Source organism: Schistocerca nitens, chromosome 7 (genome assembly GCF_023898315.1).
Source record: "Schistocerca nitens isolate TAMUIC-IGC-003100 chromosome 7, iqSchNite1.1, whole genome shotgun sequence".
Lineage (NCBI taxonomy): Eukaryota > Metazoa > Arthropoda > Insecta > Orthoptera > Acrididae > Schistocerca > Schistocerca nitens.
In genome coordinates, this window is record NC_064620.1 from 356,099,161 (window position 1) to 356,118,956 (window position 19,796).

The 19,796-nt window shown below is 39.1% G+C and overlaps 1 protein-coding gene across 1 annotated transcript in view; it reads right to left on the bottom strand.

Moving 5' to 3' along the window:
* The window catches only part of LOC126194985 (cleft lip and palate transmembrane protein 1 homolog), a 50,597-nt gene that overhangs the window by 14,345 nt on the left and 16,456 nt on the right, over nt 1-19,796 (bottom strand). The window contains exons 3-4 of the mRNA XM_049933401.1: nt 16,728-16,886; nt 15,597-15,794 (exon numbers count right to left, since the gene is read on the bottom strand). Of these exons, the coding sequence (XP_049789358.1) occupies nt 15,597-15,794; nt 16,728-16,886 (357 nt within the window). The remainder of the gene's footprint in view (nt 1-15,596; nt 15,795-16,727; nt 16,887-19,796) is intronic.

The window sequence follows — 19,796 nt, forward strand, 5'->3', positions numbered from 1 at the left end:
AAAAACTTGGAACACTGCCATAGGATGAAAGTGAGTGAACTTGGTGCACCCACACCTGATCTAACGATCAATCAAGAACAGAAACAGTGCAAATCTAGGCAAGGATACAAACACAGTTTTAATAGAGCAATGTATGATGCAGCTGAGTGGTTGTGAAGTGAAAAATGCATTTTTCTGTTTCACTTTTCTTCTTACAAATAGTACTGAATTTTCACGCAAAGGTGAAAAAACATAATTCCAGCGAAAAACATTTAAATCGTTTCATTGAGTTTTCAATGCTAGGGAAAGTGGACATTATGTGCCAATTAGACAGTGCTTACCGCCCTAATATAAAGCTATATAATGGAAATGTATCAAAAAATCGGTATATTCTGGGTGAACTGATAGACTGTATTAAATTTTGCAGCAAAGTTGAGCTTGCCATAAGGGGCCACGACGAAACAGAAGATTCCAAAAACCGAGGAATTTTTCGAGGATTAGTCAGTCTTATGGGAGAACTGGACTGCGTCTTGAAGCAGCACATTGAGAAATCAGAAAACCGTGTTTTCTTGGGCCTATCTAAGACAATTCAAAATGAATTCCTGGAATCAATTTATGAGGTATGCCTCAATCTCATCAGGAGTGAACTGTCGGAAGGCAAACTTTCTTGCAATAGAAGTTGATGAAACTACTGACTGGGCAAATTTGTCACAATTGGTCCTAATAATTCGCTATGAGCTACTGGGACAAATAAATGAAAGATTTATTTCCTTTGTACGCCCAAAAAGTCACAGTGCAGAAAATGTAACTGCAGCTGTTCTCTGCGAGCTAGAGAAAATGAATGTACATGAAACACCTGAAAAACTGATAGCTCAGTGTTACGACGGTCCCCCTGTTATGAGTGGCCATAAAAGTGGAGTTCAAACTAGAATTAGAGAAATGTACAGGAATGCTCACTTTATTCACTGTTACACCCATCAGTTAAATTTAATTGTTGAACGTTGTGTGACGGGCAATAAACAAGTGCGGATCTTCTTTAGCAACTTGGAAGGAATTTCCACCTTTTTCCCGGTCTTCTAACTGTACAGCCATTCTTGAAGTAGTGAAGAAGCGTATTCTTACCTGTCCTCAGTCCATCAGATGGAATTTTAAATCACGGAGCGTAACCACGGTGTACAAATACCAAAAGGAAATTGTTGAGTGCCTAGAAAGAATTATTGATGATGATACCAGTGATTACAAGACAATAAACAAGGCCACGGGACTGAAGGGTTTCCTGCAAGACGAAGATTTCCTCTTCTGGTTAAATTTTTTTAATACAGTCATGCCTCATTGTGACATTCTCTTTATCCAACTGCAGCAGAGGAATATTGATGCAGTGAGAACTGTTGAATATGTATCGCACTTTTCAGATTCTGTCCAGCAAATTAGGGCCTCACTTGAAACTGACGATCACTGGGAACATGTAGAACCAACTGCAAAACGCGGACGTTTCACAGAGTCAAGAATAGTGTGTGCACGAAACGTTTGCGACCTCATCACAACTCAGATTAGAGAAAGATTCAGTTTCAATGATCACTTATCGATTGCACAGCTGTTTGATCCATCATTGTTTGCAAAACATCAAACAATTTTTCTGGAAAAAGAGCTTAAAATAGCTGTTAATTTGTTCAATTTACAGTCTTCAGATCTACGTCATGAGCTGAACGTGTTGTACAGCCGAAAAGATTTTATGAGGGCGTCAGGTGCTTTGACCTTGTTGAACTTTCTTTACGACAACAATCTGGCTAAAGCTTTTCCTGAAAGTGTAAAACTTCTGCAAATAATAGTAACCTTCCCTATGACGACCGGAGAGGCAGAACGCTGCCCCTCTATGTTAAAGTGAGTGAAAACACTGACTTTGTGCGCTTGCAATGTGTTCCCTAGAAAAAGAATTACTGAATCGGCCAAATTTCAATGAAATTGTCTGACCATTTTGCTGCGCAGAAGGGGAGACGAGCTGACTTCGTCTATAAACAAATGAATTGAGGTAAGCAAAAGTGCATTCATAATTGATAAGAAGTAATTTCTTTATATTAAGTCCTACTTAGCCTATTAAGGGAAGCCTATTAAGGGAAGTGAGTAAAAAAGGGTAGTGTCATGTTTAGCCAGTCATAAACGTGATGACATTTTCCGAAACGAATCACTTTTGGTACCGGTACAGTGTGTTGCGCTACAGTGTCACATTTTGTGTACTTTAGCACAACAAACCGCACTAAAAAGGACGTATTTTGGAGAGATCTTTAGTGCGCTATTTCACATACATGCATATTTTCATAATACACAATAAATAAAAAACTGTTTGCTTCTCAAACATGTGAATTAATATGGCAGTTGCACGGATTGCTCCTGTCACCCAATCACAGCACAAGACCTATGACGTCACCAAAACATCACAGTATCGTCATGCGAACTCGTAAACTTGGAGCTTTGGAGGTAAACCACAATAAATGCCTAAAGTTTAGAACTGAAAACACCAAAAATATTAAGCAGTCGCAAAGTTAACATTCATCGCATTAAAGATCTCTCAGAAACGCATCTTTTCATATGATTTGCTGCAAAGTGTCAGAAAATGTAATGATGATGTATTAAAACACTAACCAAAGATTTTAACTCGAAGTTAGCTTCTAATGATATTTAACACCTGATTATAGAAGATACAGTACGTAAAACTATTGGTAGAGAGTGATCTACCCACCCCCTTCCCCCTGAATTCTTAGTTGTTTATGTCAGACTAATCTGTAGATAAATGCCGCAGCCTTCCCCAGTATAGAAACCACGAGCCGCGCCTGGTCACAGGTGTTGGCCGACTAGGAATTTCTTCATGGGACCAAAGAGATGCAAGTCCGATGGTGCAAGTCCTGGACTTTATGGTGGATGCAGGAGCACTTCCCCCACCCATTTTGGCAATTTTCTCACAAACAGGAGCACCAACATGGGGGTGAGCATTGTCATGAACTTTGGCATTGTCAGCATTAATATTGTGGTGCTTGTCATGGAGGGCATGACACAAAGTATTAATGTAGGCTGCAGCATTCTTAGTGGTCCTATGTTCAGCAAAGTCCACCAATAAAACAACAAGGAAACCTCAGAACACTGCTGCAAGCACTTTCCTAACCGACTGAGCCACATTGAAGTTTTTTTTGTATTGTGGAAGCAGCATGTTTCCACTCCACAGAGGCCTGCTAGGTTTCGGGTACCCTCGACTTGTCACCAGTGACAATTCTTTTCAGAAAGACATGTCCTTCTGTGGCATAACACATTCAGTCCGCCAAGCTTGTCACCATTCACTGGCCCTGGCCCTTGTGGTTGTCTGTCGGGTTCTTAGGCACCAAGCAAGCACTAACTTTATGAAATTTCTACGTGTCACGAACAACATCATACACTACACAATAGGAAACTAGGAACTGCTGCAATAAAGTTCGCAGTTATACAAGATGGTGAATCATAATTGTAGCTCAAATAGCTCCGACATTCTGCAGGTTTGCAGCTGTTACTTGCCACCCAGAGCATGGCAAATCACTAAGGCCCACACGGTCCTCTTGAAAGGAGGCACACCACCTGAAGACATTACTACAGTCCACAGAGTCATCCCCATACACACCATCCATGTCCCCCTGAATTTCACTTGGTTTATGACCTTCAGCTCTCAAATATCTAACTACACTTCGCAGCTCTTCACTAGTTGATGACAATAACATGTCATGTTTGTTTCGTAGTTAACACTTCTCTCGCTAGAGCTGCACATGAAAATAAAATACCATCTGTGGAACAAACTTCAAACTATATCGTCATGAAATTTCAAAATTACACCTGCAATATCTGGGAGAAAAGAAATTATTGTGCATTACTTTCAGATCCCTATTAAGTCTTGCCCAAAGAATCTCACATGCAGCTTCAATTCCTATCTTTGTTTATATTGTCACGTAGAAGAAGGTGCAAGTAGATGAATGACTAACACTAACTTCACTTAACAAAGGTTTATTCAGCACTTCCACATACAAGAGCAAACTGCCTCCGGCCAGAACACACACAGTATATATACATCTACAGCACAATGAGTCTTGAAATTTGCGGATACTTCTAGAATGTGCTTTAACTGAATATAGAAATTAAAATGGTACAGTCCAGGTGAGTTTTGAACTCACAACCCTCCATTCAACAGTTTAGTATCATAACCACTACACCACAGTACTACTAAGCTGCTTCTGCGACATTGCTCCCTCCTTAAGAGAACAGCGTCTCTGTGTTATGTCCTAGTTCGGGAACGAGTCATCGGTCCTGCATACTCCGACTCCCGGTGACTAATGCTCGTCCTGGTGGTAATTTTCTTAGAACTTCTTTTGCCGCTACACTCTGCATCACCTTTCTGCTTGTTGCCTATTGCCGGAGCTTCGAATTTACCCTGGTTGGCAGGATAGGATCCTTGTAGGGCTTCATTCGAAGGACGTGGACCGTACGTCTAATCTTTCGTCGTCTTACGTTGGGGTCCAAATCTTCAACTTCATAAGTAACATTAGACAACTGTCTTACAACCTTATAAGGTCCAAATTAGCGCCTGAGGAGCTTCTCGAGGGAGACCAACCTTCCAAACAAGAGTGAAGATCCAGATGAGGTCACCAGGCTGGTGGCTCACATCATACCTTCGACAATCATTTTCTTGAGCCTGCCGTGTTCAGAGTCGAGCTCACTGTCAAGCTTCCTCAGATCTGGTTAACACCTGGACGATGTAGTTGTCCACATCATCGGGATGTAACGGAAACACGGTGTCCATTGTCGTAGTTGCCTCACACCCACACATCAGGAAAAATGGCATAAATCCTGTGGTGTCTTGTTAGGCAGTGTTGTAGGCAAACGTCACAAAAGGTAGTACCTCATCCCAGTTACTCTGCTCAACAATGACGAACATCGATAGCATGTTGGCCAAGGTCTTATTAAGGCGTTCAGTAAGCCCGTTAGTTTCGGATGGTAGGCAGTCGTCATGTGATGAGTAATGTTGCACCGACGTTTTATGTCCATCACAAGATTCGATTGAAAAACTTTCCCTCGATCCGTAATTAATGAACTTGGGGCACCATGTTTTAACACAATGTTTTCTACGATGAATTTGGCTACCTCTAATGCTTCGGCTGTTTAGGAATCACTGATAGCCACCTCTTTCCAAATGGATCAAAGTTTTTCTTGCAAAGTAATCCATTAACTACCTTAAATTGTCCGTTCATATCCTCTGGCCGATTTAAGGCAAGCATAACTTGAGATATTTTGGCGTCGTCCTGCTCAGCAGAGAGATCCTGGCGTGCAGCGAGTCAGTCACTATCTTCATCCAAGTCTTGATGGTCTTGCACAGGGTTTCTCGAGAGACAGTCGGCATCTTTGTGTTTTCTTCCACTTTTGTACACTATGGTAATGTTATACTCTTGAAGACCTAGTGCCCACCTGCCGAGTCGTCCAGTTGGATCCTTAAGACCTGCCAACCAACAAAGTGAATGATGGTCTGTAACAAGTGTGAATGGCCTTCCATAGAGATAATGTCGAAATTTGCACATGGCCCAGATCACAGCAGGACAGTCTTTTTCTGTAGCTGAGTAGTTTCTCTCAGCTTTTGTAAGTGTCCTAGAAGCATAGGCTATAACCTTCTCTTTTCCATCCGAAATCTGCACCAGAACAGCACCGATCCCATACCTGCTGGCATCTGTGTGTAGTTCTATAGGTGCTCTCTCATCATACAGACAAAATACAGGTCAGTCGTCAGAGCTTTTCGCAGCACATCGAAAGACTCTTGTTGAACACCACCCCAGATGAATTTAGCATCAGCTTTTAACAACTTTTGGAGTGGCCGGGCTTTGATACAGAAGTCTTTGATACACCAACGGTAATAAGAACATAATCCGAGGGAGCTTTCACATCTCGAATACTTTTAGGAATAGGAAATTCCATTATAGATCTCACCTTTTCTGGGTCTGACCACACACCTTCGTTTGACACAAGCTGTCCAAGTATTTTGATTTCTTTTGCTCCAAAGAGACACTTAAGAACGGCCCTCAGTCTTTTTGAGTATTCATCTAATATCTCTGAGAACACTATAACGTCATCTAAACAGACATCGTCCACTTCAGGTGACAGAAGATTATCCATCATCCGTTCAAAAGTTGCTAGTGCATTACACAAACCAAACGGCATTACCTTAAACTCATACAGGTCCTCAGGGGTGATTAATGCAGTTTTCTCACAATCAGCCTCATCTACTTCGATTTGCCAGTATCCCGAGTACATGTCCATGATTGAGAAAAACTTATCCCCTTCAGACAATAGTGTAACGTCAATTTGTGGAAGAGGGTAAATGTCCTCCTTAGTTATCTTATTAAGCTTCCTGTAATCAACACAAAATTTCCAACTACCATCCTCCTTCCTGACGAGGACCACTGATGACTATGGGCTCTGCGAAGGCTAATGATGTCATTCTTCATCATTTTCTCTACCTCGTCGCGAATTATTCGACGTTCCATTGCTGACAATCTGTATGCTCTCTGGCTTACTGGTTGATGGTCTCCAGTGCTAATCCGGTGCTTCACAGTCTATTTGTCTAATTTGCTCTTCACCTGTGGATTGAAGCATTCAGAGAACTCTTAAAGAATGGCAAGTAGCTTCTTCTGTTGTTCCTGAGTGAGATCTGGTGATAGTTGAGCTAGAAGATCTTGTCTCATAGTGGTAGCGCTAATTTCGCCCACAGACTCGGCATGGGAGGTTTCTATGATGCTCAGGTGTTCTTCAATTAATGTCTCAGCATTTGCTACACCCATGCGACTTGGAAGGATCTGCAGTTCTCAGCGACAGTTAACTATCCACAATTCACTGAATCCATTCTTAAACGAGACAACAGAGGCTGGGATGACCAAGTTATTCTTCAGTGGTATGCTTCTCTTACATTCCACTAAAAGATCCATGGGTTGATGCATGGCATGACACATGACAGTTACCTTTCTAGCGCTGACTACAGGAATGATCACTTCATCCAGCATACACTGTCTCCACACACTCGGGTGTGCATCTTCCTGCCCATAATATCTCATCTCATCTAGCATAATCTTCGAGCGACCACAATCTGTAACTGACTGAGAAGCTTTCAAAAAGTCCCATCCGAGAATGACATCATGACTACACTCTTTTAAGATGACGAATTCTAAGGGCTGTGTATGGCCACTTATAGCCACACAAATGGTACATCTTCCTGTAGCTTTTACATATTTCCCATTAGCCACCTTCAGCAGAGATGTTTTGTTGTCGACTAATACGTTTTTCTGCAACTGGCGACAGTACTTCTCCGAAATGACTGAATACGGTGTCCAGAGTCCACAAGAGTTTGGGCTGGTCAACCATCCATGACGATATCATTTTTGTAGTGATCAATGGCGGAGGAGTTTTCTCTTCAGTGGCCTTACCTCCAAGGAAGGTCGCACCCTTTAGTTTTCCAGGTTGCGGCAGCTAAGTGATTGGCTGGGGTTTCTAAACAGCAATGGAGACTGATTGGCATGTTGGGGAGTGTAATCCAGCGGATAGCTTGCGACGATGGTGACCTATGTCCCTTATGACCTCTTGAAGCGTCTCTGTTTTTTGCTTGCCATGCAATCCAAGTGCCTCTCAACTTCCTCTCTCACTATCTGACGAAGAAGACTTGCGAAATCAGTTGCTTCCTCCATCACAGACATCAATACGATATTTGGAAGCCCTTCAAACTACTTTCGTGTAATTCTTTTTTGATGCATTGTCTCGATATACTGGCACCATTTTATGAAGTCGTCTGCTGTCGAAACCTCCTTCAGGAGCAGGGCTTGATACATGTCCTCAGCAACACCCCTCATGAGATGTACAATGCTATCTTCCTCTTCCATTCTAGGATCCACTATTTTACACAGCTCCAAGACGTCTTGAATGTAGGATGCTGTAGTTTCTCCTGGACGCTGTTCCCTGCGCTTTAATTTATCTCCAGTCGTGCACTCCCGTCGTGTGTCGCCGAAATACTTGTGCAGTTCCACCTGGAATACTTCCTAGCTTGTGAACTACTACTTTTTGTTCTCATACCATTGCTTGGCAGTCCCCTCCAAGTAGAAAAACACATTAGCCAAACACACGGTGTCATCCCATTTGTTAAATTTGGCTATACGCTCATATACCTTCAGCCACTTGTTTGGATCTTGGCCATCATCACCAGAGGACCCAGAAGGATGTCTAATGTGGTGGCACACAGTTGCTGTCATCGTAATGTCTTAGTATTCTGTCTTCGGTAGATCGCGATCTGTTGAATATGGTTCGAACTCTGGTTTCTCGCAACGTAAACGGCAGCTCTGTTGTGTCCTGATGAGAGCCACTGTGTCGTCGATAATGTGCTCTATCACAAATTCCACTACCCAGCGCCTCCACTAGAATAATGTCACATAGAAGAAGGTGTAATTAGATGAACGACGAACACCAACTTCACTTAACAAAGGTTTATTCAGCACTTACACATAAAAGAGCACGAAGCAAACTGCCTCCAGCCAGAACTCCTACAGTACATATACAGCTACAGAACATTCCAGTACGGCAATTCTTGGCATTTGTGGATACTTCTAGAATGTACTCAAACCAAATATAGAAATTAAAATGGTATAGTCCATGAGAGTTTTGAACTTGCAACCCTCCATTCAATTGTTTAGTGTCATAACCACTACACCATGTTACTACTCATATGAGTTTCTTATATACTATGACAAATACACCACCTCCATTTCCCATTAGCCTACCCTTTTGAAAAACACTTAAATTTTTTGCAAAAATCTCACTGCCATCAATTTCAAGTTTCAACCAGCTTTGTGAGCTTCACTGGTTTTCAGGAGAGCTTCAAACTCTGGAAATTTGTTGCAAATGCTTTGGCAGTTGACAACTAGAATTTTAATAGTCTCACCTGTAGGGAGCAGCTCTTTTTGATATAATACTCCTACAGCTGTCATTATCTGGACTGGATGGTGTCACCTCATTAAAAAAAAAATTAAAAAGAAAAGACTCTTGTGTGCAATCTACAGAGTCAGTTAACTGGGTAGCAACCTCTGATGGGTAGCACACACAGCCTTGAAGACAGGCACAGTTTGTTGCAACATACACTGTAGTCTGCTGTTGGTTGCATCTTGCTCACTTAATGACTGCCGGAATAGCCTCTTCAGTATATCAAACAAGGCCCCCAGGCATACACAGTATGTCCACCTGGTGTTCCTTATGTCCCTTACTGCAATTTCCCCGAAGGGGTACCATTATTCGCTGTAAGTTTGAACTGCCAACAATTAATATAACCCTACCACTTTTCAGTTGCCTCCTCTTGACACTGGGCAAAGTAGGTGTTCTCAAAATGGGTGACTTTAGTCCCACTGGTTCAGTTTCATGAAAAACAGCACCTCGAACTTGTTGGATAGAGGAATCTATATAACACCCTGAGTCCCCCTCTGGTCCCTGTATACCCTGTATAGGACACCTAGATCTACCATTGACAAGCCACTTGCAGTTAAGGTATCTCAACACACCGATTCGCAGCAGCTACCATTTGTTTGACAGTAGTTAGTTGATATTTGTATGCAGCTGGATATCGCCTAACTTCTCCCATGTTCGAGAACAGCATTAACAGTGGGACAGCATCATGGCTCCTGCAATGTATTACAAAGCAGTGAACAAATCAGCTGATCATCTTTTAATCTGTTGAGCTAAAAAGCTGCTAATTCCCTACAAGAACTGAAGCAAATACACAAAATGGGATTGCTATTAAGGCAACACAAAAACCTGCGGTAAAAATTACTGGTTTCCTAAAATGTTTTGAGATTAATTAAAGTTGTTAGCAAACTTGAAAACCAGAATTAATTTACGATAACTGTAGATGACATATAGGGCTACTCCTCTTTGAGGGAAAACTAGATGTAACACTATGTTAGTTACAATATCAGCTGTATTAACTAGTTTACAAATGCCAATTTAATACTATGAACGCCCAGGACAATGGTTAACTTCGGAAAATTCTCAAAAAAGTATGTTTACTTGCACTGGTATCCACTGAAATTTGGAATGGTCTATTCTATGGCAATAACTGAATTGCCAATGCTTATTTGCTACAAATTACGTTATACATAGCTCTTGTCACCTACGAAAATTCTCAAAAATGTAGTTCTGTAGGCATGTGGAAATTCTCAAAATAACATATTTCTCACTTTACTATACAAGGAAATTAGAGAACAATTGCAAGAGCAAAAGTTAAGTTTAACCTTACAATTGACAATTGCAGTACAATTTTATCAGGATACTCGCAAATGTTCAAAATTTCACAATGTATCACAATACAAACAACTACTGATACAATCAATTGAAGATTGCACAGAAGCAAAGTGAACAGTAAAATAAGCAAATCAATAATTTCAAATCAGCTCACAAATCTAGCACAAAGGAAAATTCCAAGGTTGGCATTTACATATAAAAAAAACTTGCAAATTGCACAGACTTTTTCCTTAAATGATTCTGTGAAAATTTCTACACTGGCATGCAAAAAATGAACACTGCAGTATCAGTTTATCTCAGTAATAATAGTGAAAACATGCAGCACCAACAAAGAACATGATCTGCCTGGAGCAGCTAACTTTGACAAGAAGTGTGCACTGAGGTGAGTCTGTTCAATACATTTGAGCAGCCCGAGGGAACACAATGGGTAAGCGCCATCACCGTGTATTTTGCGATAGGCTGCTACTGATCCCTCCTGTGAGGTGCACAATGCAATACACTTATTTGTAATTCTAAATTCACTCAACAGATGACAAGGCAAAACTTACTGGTAAGCGCTAGTGTCCGTCTGTTGTGGAAACATAAAGGTAAGTGACAGAGAAAAGGGCGGCTGGTAAAAACAACCCATGTACTACTACTGAGATTACCGTATTTACTCGAATCTAAACCGCACTCGAATCTAAGCCGCACCTGAAAAATGAGGCTCGACATAAAGGAAAAAAAAAAAAAATATTCACGAATCTAAGCCGCACCTGAAATTTGAGACTCGAAATTCAAGGGGGAGAGAAAAGTTTTAGGCCGCACCTTCAAATCGAAACAAAGTTCGTCCATTGTAATATAAGACACAATTTAGGTCGAATGAATGACGATACAGCTACAGTAGTTTGGTTCGAGTCTTAAGCTTAGCAGTTAAGCTTTACCAGGTAGCCATTGCTATGCGTCAGGCGCTCCGTCCGTATTTATACAGGTACCCTTCCTTTTTCACGTGCTTCGTCTGGTTTGAATCGATTTGCTTATTTTGCTTTGATCTGATAAGTGCTGTTTTCTTTGTTATAGGTGTTTACGTCACTATAAGCTGAAAATGCATTATTGTACTGTGTCATGCATTGTTTGTCGCATTCTGATAGCGCGTGTTGACGGCCTGTCGCCGCTCGCGGCATGGCTTGCTTTTGCGCGCGCTACTGCCGCTTAAAAAAAAAAAAAAAAAAAAAAAAAAAAAAAAAAAAAAAAAAAAAAAAAAAAAGGTGGAATCGTCTCATCAGCGAAACAATGGCAAGAGACTGCTATTTGTTGTTACTTACACTGCTGCTTTCTTTGATAATGATCAACAAGAACCAAATAATAGACTGTCTATGATAGAACATGTTCTGAACGAGAGTTAGGCGAAAATTTTTCTTCATTTGAAAATCTTTGCGGCTGCTTCTCTAGTACATCAAATTCTGCACAGAAATTAGAGTCATCTTAGATTTAAAAATCTAGTCAGTTGCCTTGCTTCATTTCTGACTGTATCACTATTAGGCATAAGAATAATATGAATATAAACATGACACATTACGTATATTCTTCCGCGTTTGCTGTTGTCTCACTCTAGTATCGTAGTTTATTAGGCAGACAGGATTTAAATGAGATAGCAGCAAACACGAAAGAATGCATGGCAAAATGTTTATATTAGTATTATTCTTATGGTGAAGAGAATACTGCATGTGATTCACACTTCATCAGGTTCCTATTAGCAACCATCTCTTCCCACAGGTAGGAAAAAATTCAGAAAGTAGATTTGGCCATTTCTGCTACATTCGAAGATGAACAATACGGAATTTGTATTTACTTCGTTGGATAATGTATGAAAATGCAGTGGTCGAAACTCGGGGCGGAGAGAAAAAGCTCGTCTTCCACCCTTTTTTTTTTTCTTCTGACGCAGAGGTTTTGGCACCAGTATTTATCTTTGTGCCTACAAAGCATGCCTGTGTAGTGCTACATATATTCGACGGCAGAAGTTAGTTGTGGCGGCACCTACCAACATTTATCAGAACTTCCACTTGCTTTGCACTCGATTCTAAGCCGCAGGCGGTTTTTAGGATTACGAAAACCGGAAAAAAGTGCGGCTTAGATTCGAGTAAATACGGTATGGTAAGATTGAACATGACACTGTACTTAGTATGTTTCATGAACATAATTGCAAGTACATGTACATACCATTATGTTCCTGAAGTACATGAATTTTGAGGTTATATTAGAATCACCACTTTTGGTTAAGTGATGTGTGTATGCACATTTTTCATGCACATTATTAGATTTAATAATATTAATGGTAACAATAATAGCAATTTTTGTTGTTATACATATTAATAGCAAATCAGATGGTATTGCCCAAAACAATGAACAGTGTATTGCTGCACAAACAAGTCACGAAGGGGCGCTCAAAGAGACGAAGAGGTCGCCTTGGAAAAGGCTGAAGATCGATTCTCAGTGCAAAATTAAACAGCAGAGGAGTAATTTCGGCAACGAATGTTTCGTGTAAGGAGAAACTAAGTAAAAAAAGTGAGAGACCTAATTGCTAGTGCCATCTTAAATGTTTTGTAGAAGTAGGATATTCAAATGTGATGAAAACATTCAAAACATTTTGGGAAATAGGTGATTTTAACGTTCAAAATGCATTTTTAGTTGGTGCAATGAAATGTAATGTTGCCGTACGTTGTCAAAAAGTAGCCTGTGAATCTCTGAGAAATTTTACTATTTCCTAGCATGTAGAAGTTGACAGCAGTGATATTAAAGTTTGCAAGAAAGCTTTTCTTGCCATTCATGGTCTGCATCATAATCACGGTAGCATGGAAAATATACAGAAGATTGAGCATGTCACCCCAGGACACATACGGCAAGCATTCCATGTGTCCACGTGCTTACTCTGAAACAAGTTTTAACCACGTCAGGGAACACATCGACAAAATATCGAAATACTAGTGTTACTACAGATGCTCAAACAATGGTGGCAGATTGTACCTGGGCACAGACTCAACAATCGCCTCCTGTTACGATCACTATAAGAATGTCTTCTACAAGTAGAGATACTGTACCTGCAGAAAAGTACAGGCAAATTTTCCCTGAAGAATATAACATAGGAGTAAAGTCACCAAAGAATGATAGGTGTGAGACTTTTGACACGCTAAAACTGAAAATTGAGAGTACTGTTGACCCCCAGCTGAAAGCAAGTCTTGAGTGTCAGTTGGAATTACATCAACGTCGCGCAGAGGCTGAGCTGGCTAACATTGGAATCCAGACAAAATGAGCAGAAGCAGACAGTAATCTTCATGTTGTGACTTGATTTGCAGTACTCTCTCCCAGTTCCTTAGTGAAGATGTGCGCCAGCTTTTTACAAAAGGACAATTTGGTTACGTAACCTGAATTTTTATGACTGTGGCAAGAACAAAGGGCACTGCTTCTTGTGGAATGAGACTACAGCTTTCCATGGATCAGAGGAAATTTTAAGCTGCCTTTTACATGACTTTGATGAAGACAACATAAAATGAGAGACTCATTGTGATATCTGATAACTGCTGTGGCCAAAATAAGAACTGGAACATGGTTCAGTTTTGGAAGTATCTATTTTCAACTGGAAGATTTCATGTGATTGAAAATCACTTCCCCGTTAGTGGGCACACAATGTTGCCCTCTGAAAGAGATTTCGCAACAACTGAAAATTATGTTCACTGGCAAGTACAAGATGTGTACAGTCCAGATAAGTGGTTGGATATGATCCAAAGTACACTAAGAAAAATCCATTTTTGTGTATGATATGCAAAGAGAGCATTTCTTTCAAATAGGCCACTAGAAAGAAGCATTTGTCTTAAGAAAGCAGACAGCTGATAGTTGAGATGTCAACCTAAGGAATGTGGAAGGTGACCTCAGAATTTCTGTCATCTTTATCCATAAAGCGCAACATTCTGTCATGACATCTGGCACAAAATAAGTTTCAGAAAACGTGGAAGGCAATGCCCTGTTTCTATCCTTCAACTTAAATACAATGGGCCAAGACTTACTGAAAAGAAGAAAGTTTGACATCCTGTTGCTCAGATTACATACCTCTAGTCCAGTGTGGATTTTTCTAACTGTTTCAGACAGAGAACACTTCAGTGATGAGAGAGATGAATGACAATGCAGTTTGAGTAAAGTGTTGAATAGTTGCTGTAAGTTTTCATAAGTAATTTTCTATCACCATGTATTTTTAATGATGTGTGGTTGGTAAAACAAAATCACATCTTTACGACCATAATCTAATACTTTTTGTATATTTCATTTGTTTTAGTCTGTTCTGCTTTATTTATGTCTGTGTAGAAGAAGACATATGTTAAATGCACTACAGAATAAAAGCAATGTTTCAAAAAAAAAATTCAAATTTGTAGGTAAATTCTCGAAACTATGATTTTGGTGCTTACCATTGTGTGCCCCCGAGCCCTCATTTGTGTATTTCACTATATAAATTTATGGCTATGAATGAATGAAAATAGATTATTTTCCATCTGTTTTTCATTACTTCAAACTTACTGGTTTCATGCGATGACATCCATTTTCAGATCATTTCTTGTAGTAAAAGAGTTAAGAGAAATGATCTGAAGATGGGCAACACTGTCTGAAACAGGTCAGTTTGAAATTATAAAAACAGTGAATGAAAGAGCGAAAATAAGTCCATCTTCAACTGATAATGTTGTCAATAATTCCATGTTGCCAGGTACATCCATATTTGATGAATTATTGAGTTTGTATGTTATGACTTCCATACCAATGTGCACTTTCTTGGGTCTCAGCCGAGCAATGCACATTGCATGACAGGACTGTTGTTGTAGGCGAGTTGGCACATTCTCCTCCCTGCTATAGCATCACTATTTCCATATCAAGGATCTTGCACAACAGTAATAAAATGAGAATAAGAGACTTGGCATTCAACAGAAAAAAGATATGATTAATTAAACAATGGAAAGTCCAGGATGGAACAACAACCTGAAAAAGATAGATTGCTACTCACCATATCGAGCTGTGAGCAAGTTTTAGACGAGCACAATGAATACACTGCTTAACATTTAAGCTTTCAGACACAGAAGCCCCCCAGCAGCCAGAAACAGTAGCCGTGTGTGTGTGTGTGTGTGTGTGTGTGTGTGTAGGCGACTTCTTTGTCTGAAAGCTTAAATGTTTTAGTGTCAGTCTTTTCACTGTACCTATCTGCAGCTCACCACCACCTCTGTGTGGTGAGTACCAACTATGCTTTTCTAAAGGTTAGATTTCGACTCCCTTACCTTTACTTCTTCTGGTGTGGCTGCTGTCTCTCCCGTTAATAAATTGTGAGTCTTCGTATAGCGCAACTTCTTGAACTTGTTCAACATTTTTCTATTATATGCAACTTGAGCTCTAGCCTTGTTAGAATCTGGGTTTGGTGGCTTTCCATGTCTTGTAAGAAATACGTGAAGATACAAGGATCCATTATTCCTTACATTCTTTAAAAAAGAAGAGAGAACATAGCATTTATTGTAGGATATGAACATGGTTCATGTTTTGAATGAAAATGAAAATATCTAATTAGAAAAATAGTGCTACACACAGAAGCATGGAAACTTGAGATTCTGAGACTTTTTTTAATAAATACAAAATATATTGAACCAACATCTGTTTAGTATTTTTTTATCTTTCAATCAACAGATCAATTACACATTTAGTAAGTGCTCTTTACATCTGTAGTATGACATTGTGCTTCCAGGTGTTCTCCATAGCAAAAAATGGAAACAACAACTGAACAGACAACCCAGAAGCACATTATTAATCAATCATGCCAAGAAAACCTGAGAGATCACATCTGTAGTATGAATTCTATGACTATTTTTCCAGATCACAGTAACAAAACCAATTATTTTCTGATCAATAAAAACTATGATAAAATACACAATTAAAAAATGCTCAACTAGTAACAGTGCTCTTTGAGCACAGCTACTGTTCTAGTAGCAAAAAGACCACTTACAATGTGCCACAAGAAATAGCACACTGTTTATTAAAACAACCTGCTCAGTGTACACCCACAAACATCATCTACCCTCTCAACATACATGGGTACATTAATTTACATGGTTTGATATCTTCTTTCAGTAAATATTATTTTGTTGATAAGTGAAAGTTTTAGAAGTTGATGCAGTTGTTTACACATATCACTTTCACAAATTTGTTCTTGCTTCATCCAGCAATTTCTATTTGTTCACGTATAAAAAAAAAGACAAAAGAGGTGACACTGATCAGACCTGCTTCACTTCTGCAACTGTTTATGTAAAATACAAAACAAGATGTTCAACAGTTGGCAGTAAACAGCCTTGATCAGGAGAAGAAATCACCAAATTTATTACTACACAGCTACAAGAAAATTGCACAAGATATTTCATTACCTCTGATGCAATAAGCTCAGTATTGTGAACGTATGTACCATCTCCATTGGGACCTGAATACCAATCTCCGTATACTAAGCCCTCCTTCTTCCAAATCAGTGCATCTGGTTCATCAAACTCTTTGAATGTTTCTTGCTCTGAGACATAGACATAAAGGTCCTGAAAAATGGAAAGAGTTAAGTAAGAAAAGAGCATGATCAAGTTCTACATATGAACAGTTTGAAACAAAATGAAAATTCTTTGAAAAACTTTTCCAGGCAAGTGACTATGTCATTTTGTTTTTTTATAAAACCAATGTTTTGTCCATTATTGCAACTGACCTTCATCAGGGCAATTTAATTACTACTGGGCCAAGACAGTGTTCAGATATTATATACTGTATTTACCTGATAAGATGAGGTTTTTTCCCAAATTCGTCATTTGAAAAATACAGGGTCATCTTATATTCGTAGATTAAACTATTTCTACTGAGGTCAATGTTTCTAGACTGTTTAATAGATTAATATAGAGATTGTCTCACATTTGCAAATAAGGCTTTGGCTATTGAGGTTGCATACAAATTATTTTGAAGACTTTCATTCGAACAGACTTCATGACTTCCCAATATGCCGAGGTGCGTCATACAGTATCAACCTTGCTCAAACAATCACGTGACATTTGACATGTGGATCCTAGTGCAAGGTATAGTCGAGATACTGAAATAGCCTCTAACAACCATCTTGCTTAAAAATTGACAATTTTGTGAAACACAAGAGGAAATACTATTAGATTTTATCAACATACAAACTTTTGTTGTAATTGGATAGGTTTGTAATGCCGCAACCATACGTTTATGCTGCATTTTACATAAAAATAACATTCAGTGGCAACAATTTTGTCCTTCAAAACTCATTATTTGAGTCTGAACCCAAGTCAATATTTTATTTGATTATGAGACACTAATGACATACCCAGTGATTTGTAATTGATAAATTTGGTCTCTCTTCATGTATTAGAATACCAGGGGAAAACGTCACCAGCTTTTAATCATCTTTAGAACATGGTAGTGACATTTAGATGAAATTAGAAAGAAAATTAAACCACAGTTGAATTTCTAACAAATGAAATAAATCACATTAAACCAAGAGTCATTTTAATCACAAGAATAAATTACAGCGGAAAGACCCGTTGGAGAGAGAGAGAGAGAGAGAGAGAGAGAGAGAGAGAGAGAGAGAGAGAGAGAGAGTGTACCAAAAGACATCACTAGATTGCGGGATGAGGAAAAGTTCAAGAATTGGACTGAATTGTGATTGCTATCTTTTATTTGTGTATTATTTGTTGTTCCATATAACCCGCATCCTGGAATATATTGCCATCCAAGTTTCACTATTACTCAAGTACAGAGATGGCAGCTTGGCCGAGAGCTTGGATTACAGCAGGAAAGTGAGTTATGAGAAAATTATTGCAAATAAAACTTTAAACACAATATTGGTTAAACAGAGAACAAAAGGCACAAAACCTAAAGCTTGTTGCCGACAAGGAGATCACTCAGCTCAGTGACACTCTGGGTGAGAAAGAGGGTGGTGTCGTCATGTTATGGAGCATCTTGAGAGGAATGTTTTACTGTCTTGACAGCAGGTTGTACCAATCTGAGACTACACACCTAGTATGGATTAACGTATTTCACACAGAAGTAACAATGATTTTCCAAAGCTCATTACAGAGACAGCAGTCTTCAAAAAGAGTTGCTTATTACAAATAAACGACAGTGAAAATAAAGTGTTTGCAAGACAATGCAAACAGAAGGAAGGCTATTACCAGAATCACTATCATCAGATCATGATTGTCATTAAGGTTGTGATTCAGTATATTTTCCCACCCTTCCAAACACTGCAAAGTATATTACTGGCAGTCATGACCCAACACGCTGACATGAAAATCTTGCTTGCTGCACTAACACTACATGACATGATGAATAACTTTGAATATATTCCATGTTTTCTGCTTTGTTTCGACAATGACTGAGCAGGAATATTATGCACTTTTTTGCAGAAATCTGTATAAAAATCACATTAAAGGCCATGATAATGTCAAAGAAAACTTAACATCTGGTAGAGATAACACGGAATCATTAATGACAGAAAAACATTGTACTGAGAGAACAGGATCTCTGTTGGGACAGGCAAAAATGAATGGAAGAAGCGGGGAAACAAATTACTTTTTAATGCTGCTAGCTTCATAGTTCCCAGTCACTAAATGAGGCAGTGATTTTTTCAACACAGTTTGAAATGTCGTTAAACTAATATCCCTGAGTGCAATGTGATGTATACAGTTCGCAGAAGCCAAGTTGTAACCAAATCATCACAAATCCTTTCACATGAGAAATGAATAGTAATCTGATGTGTTTTACATTCAAAAGGAACTGATGAGTAGACATGCATGCTTATAAAGTACTTTCTTAGGCTTTACACTGATTTCTTTATTGATTTCTGACTCATTTCTTTCGAAACTAGGCATAATTTTATATTCTTTGCCATTAGCTGCTATTTATTCTGGCAAAAGACTTTTTGGCCTTTTCCCTGCTTCTTTGTCTTGCATGTATCTATCAAGTTTCTCTTTCTTGGCTGCAACATTTAGTCCTCTAGCATGTCTGACACTTTCTTCATTATGCGTACATCTTAACTCACAGCCAGCATATGTTCCACTACATTTAGCATGAAACTCAATTCCTGTTCAATTTCAGTTAGCACTTCTGTATCATTAATGTGTCATATTGTGCTAATTTTCAGTTCTTTAATTCGCTTTTCAATGAAGAAACAAATATCAGTGCTGACAATTAACTTGTCTTACAAATTTACTTGTTTTGACTTCTACAAATCTACCAGTGCACACTATTCTAATTTGCTCTACAACTTCCTGCCTAAAAAAAGAAAAACACTTATTTCATACCAGATTACAAAACACATTTATATATCTACAGCTTTGAAGTATGGCCTCCTTTGCATTTTGCATGTGCTTCTCCACTCCATGTACGCAATACACAGTGTGTTTATGTACATGCCAGGTGATTACAGTAAACAAAAGACCATC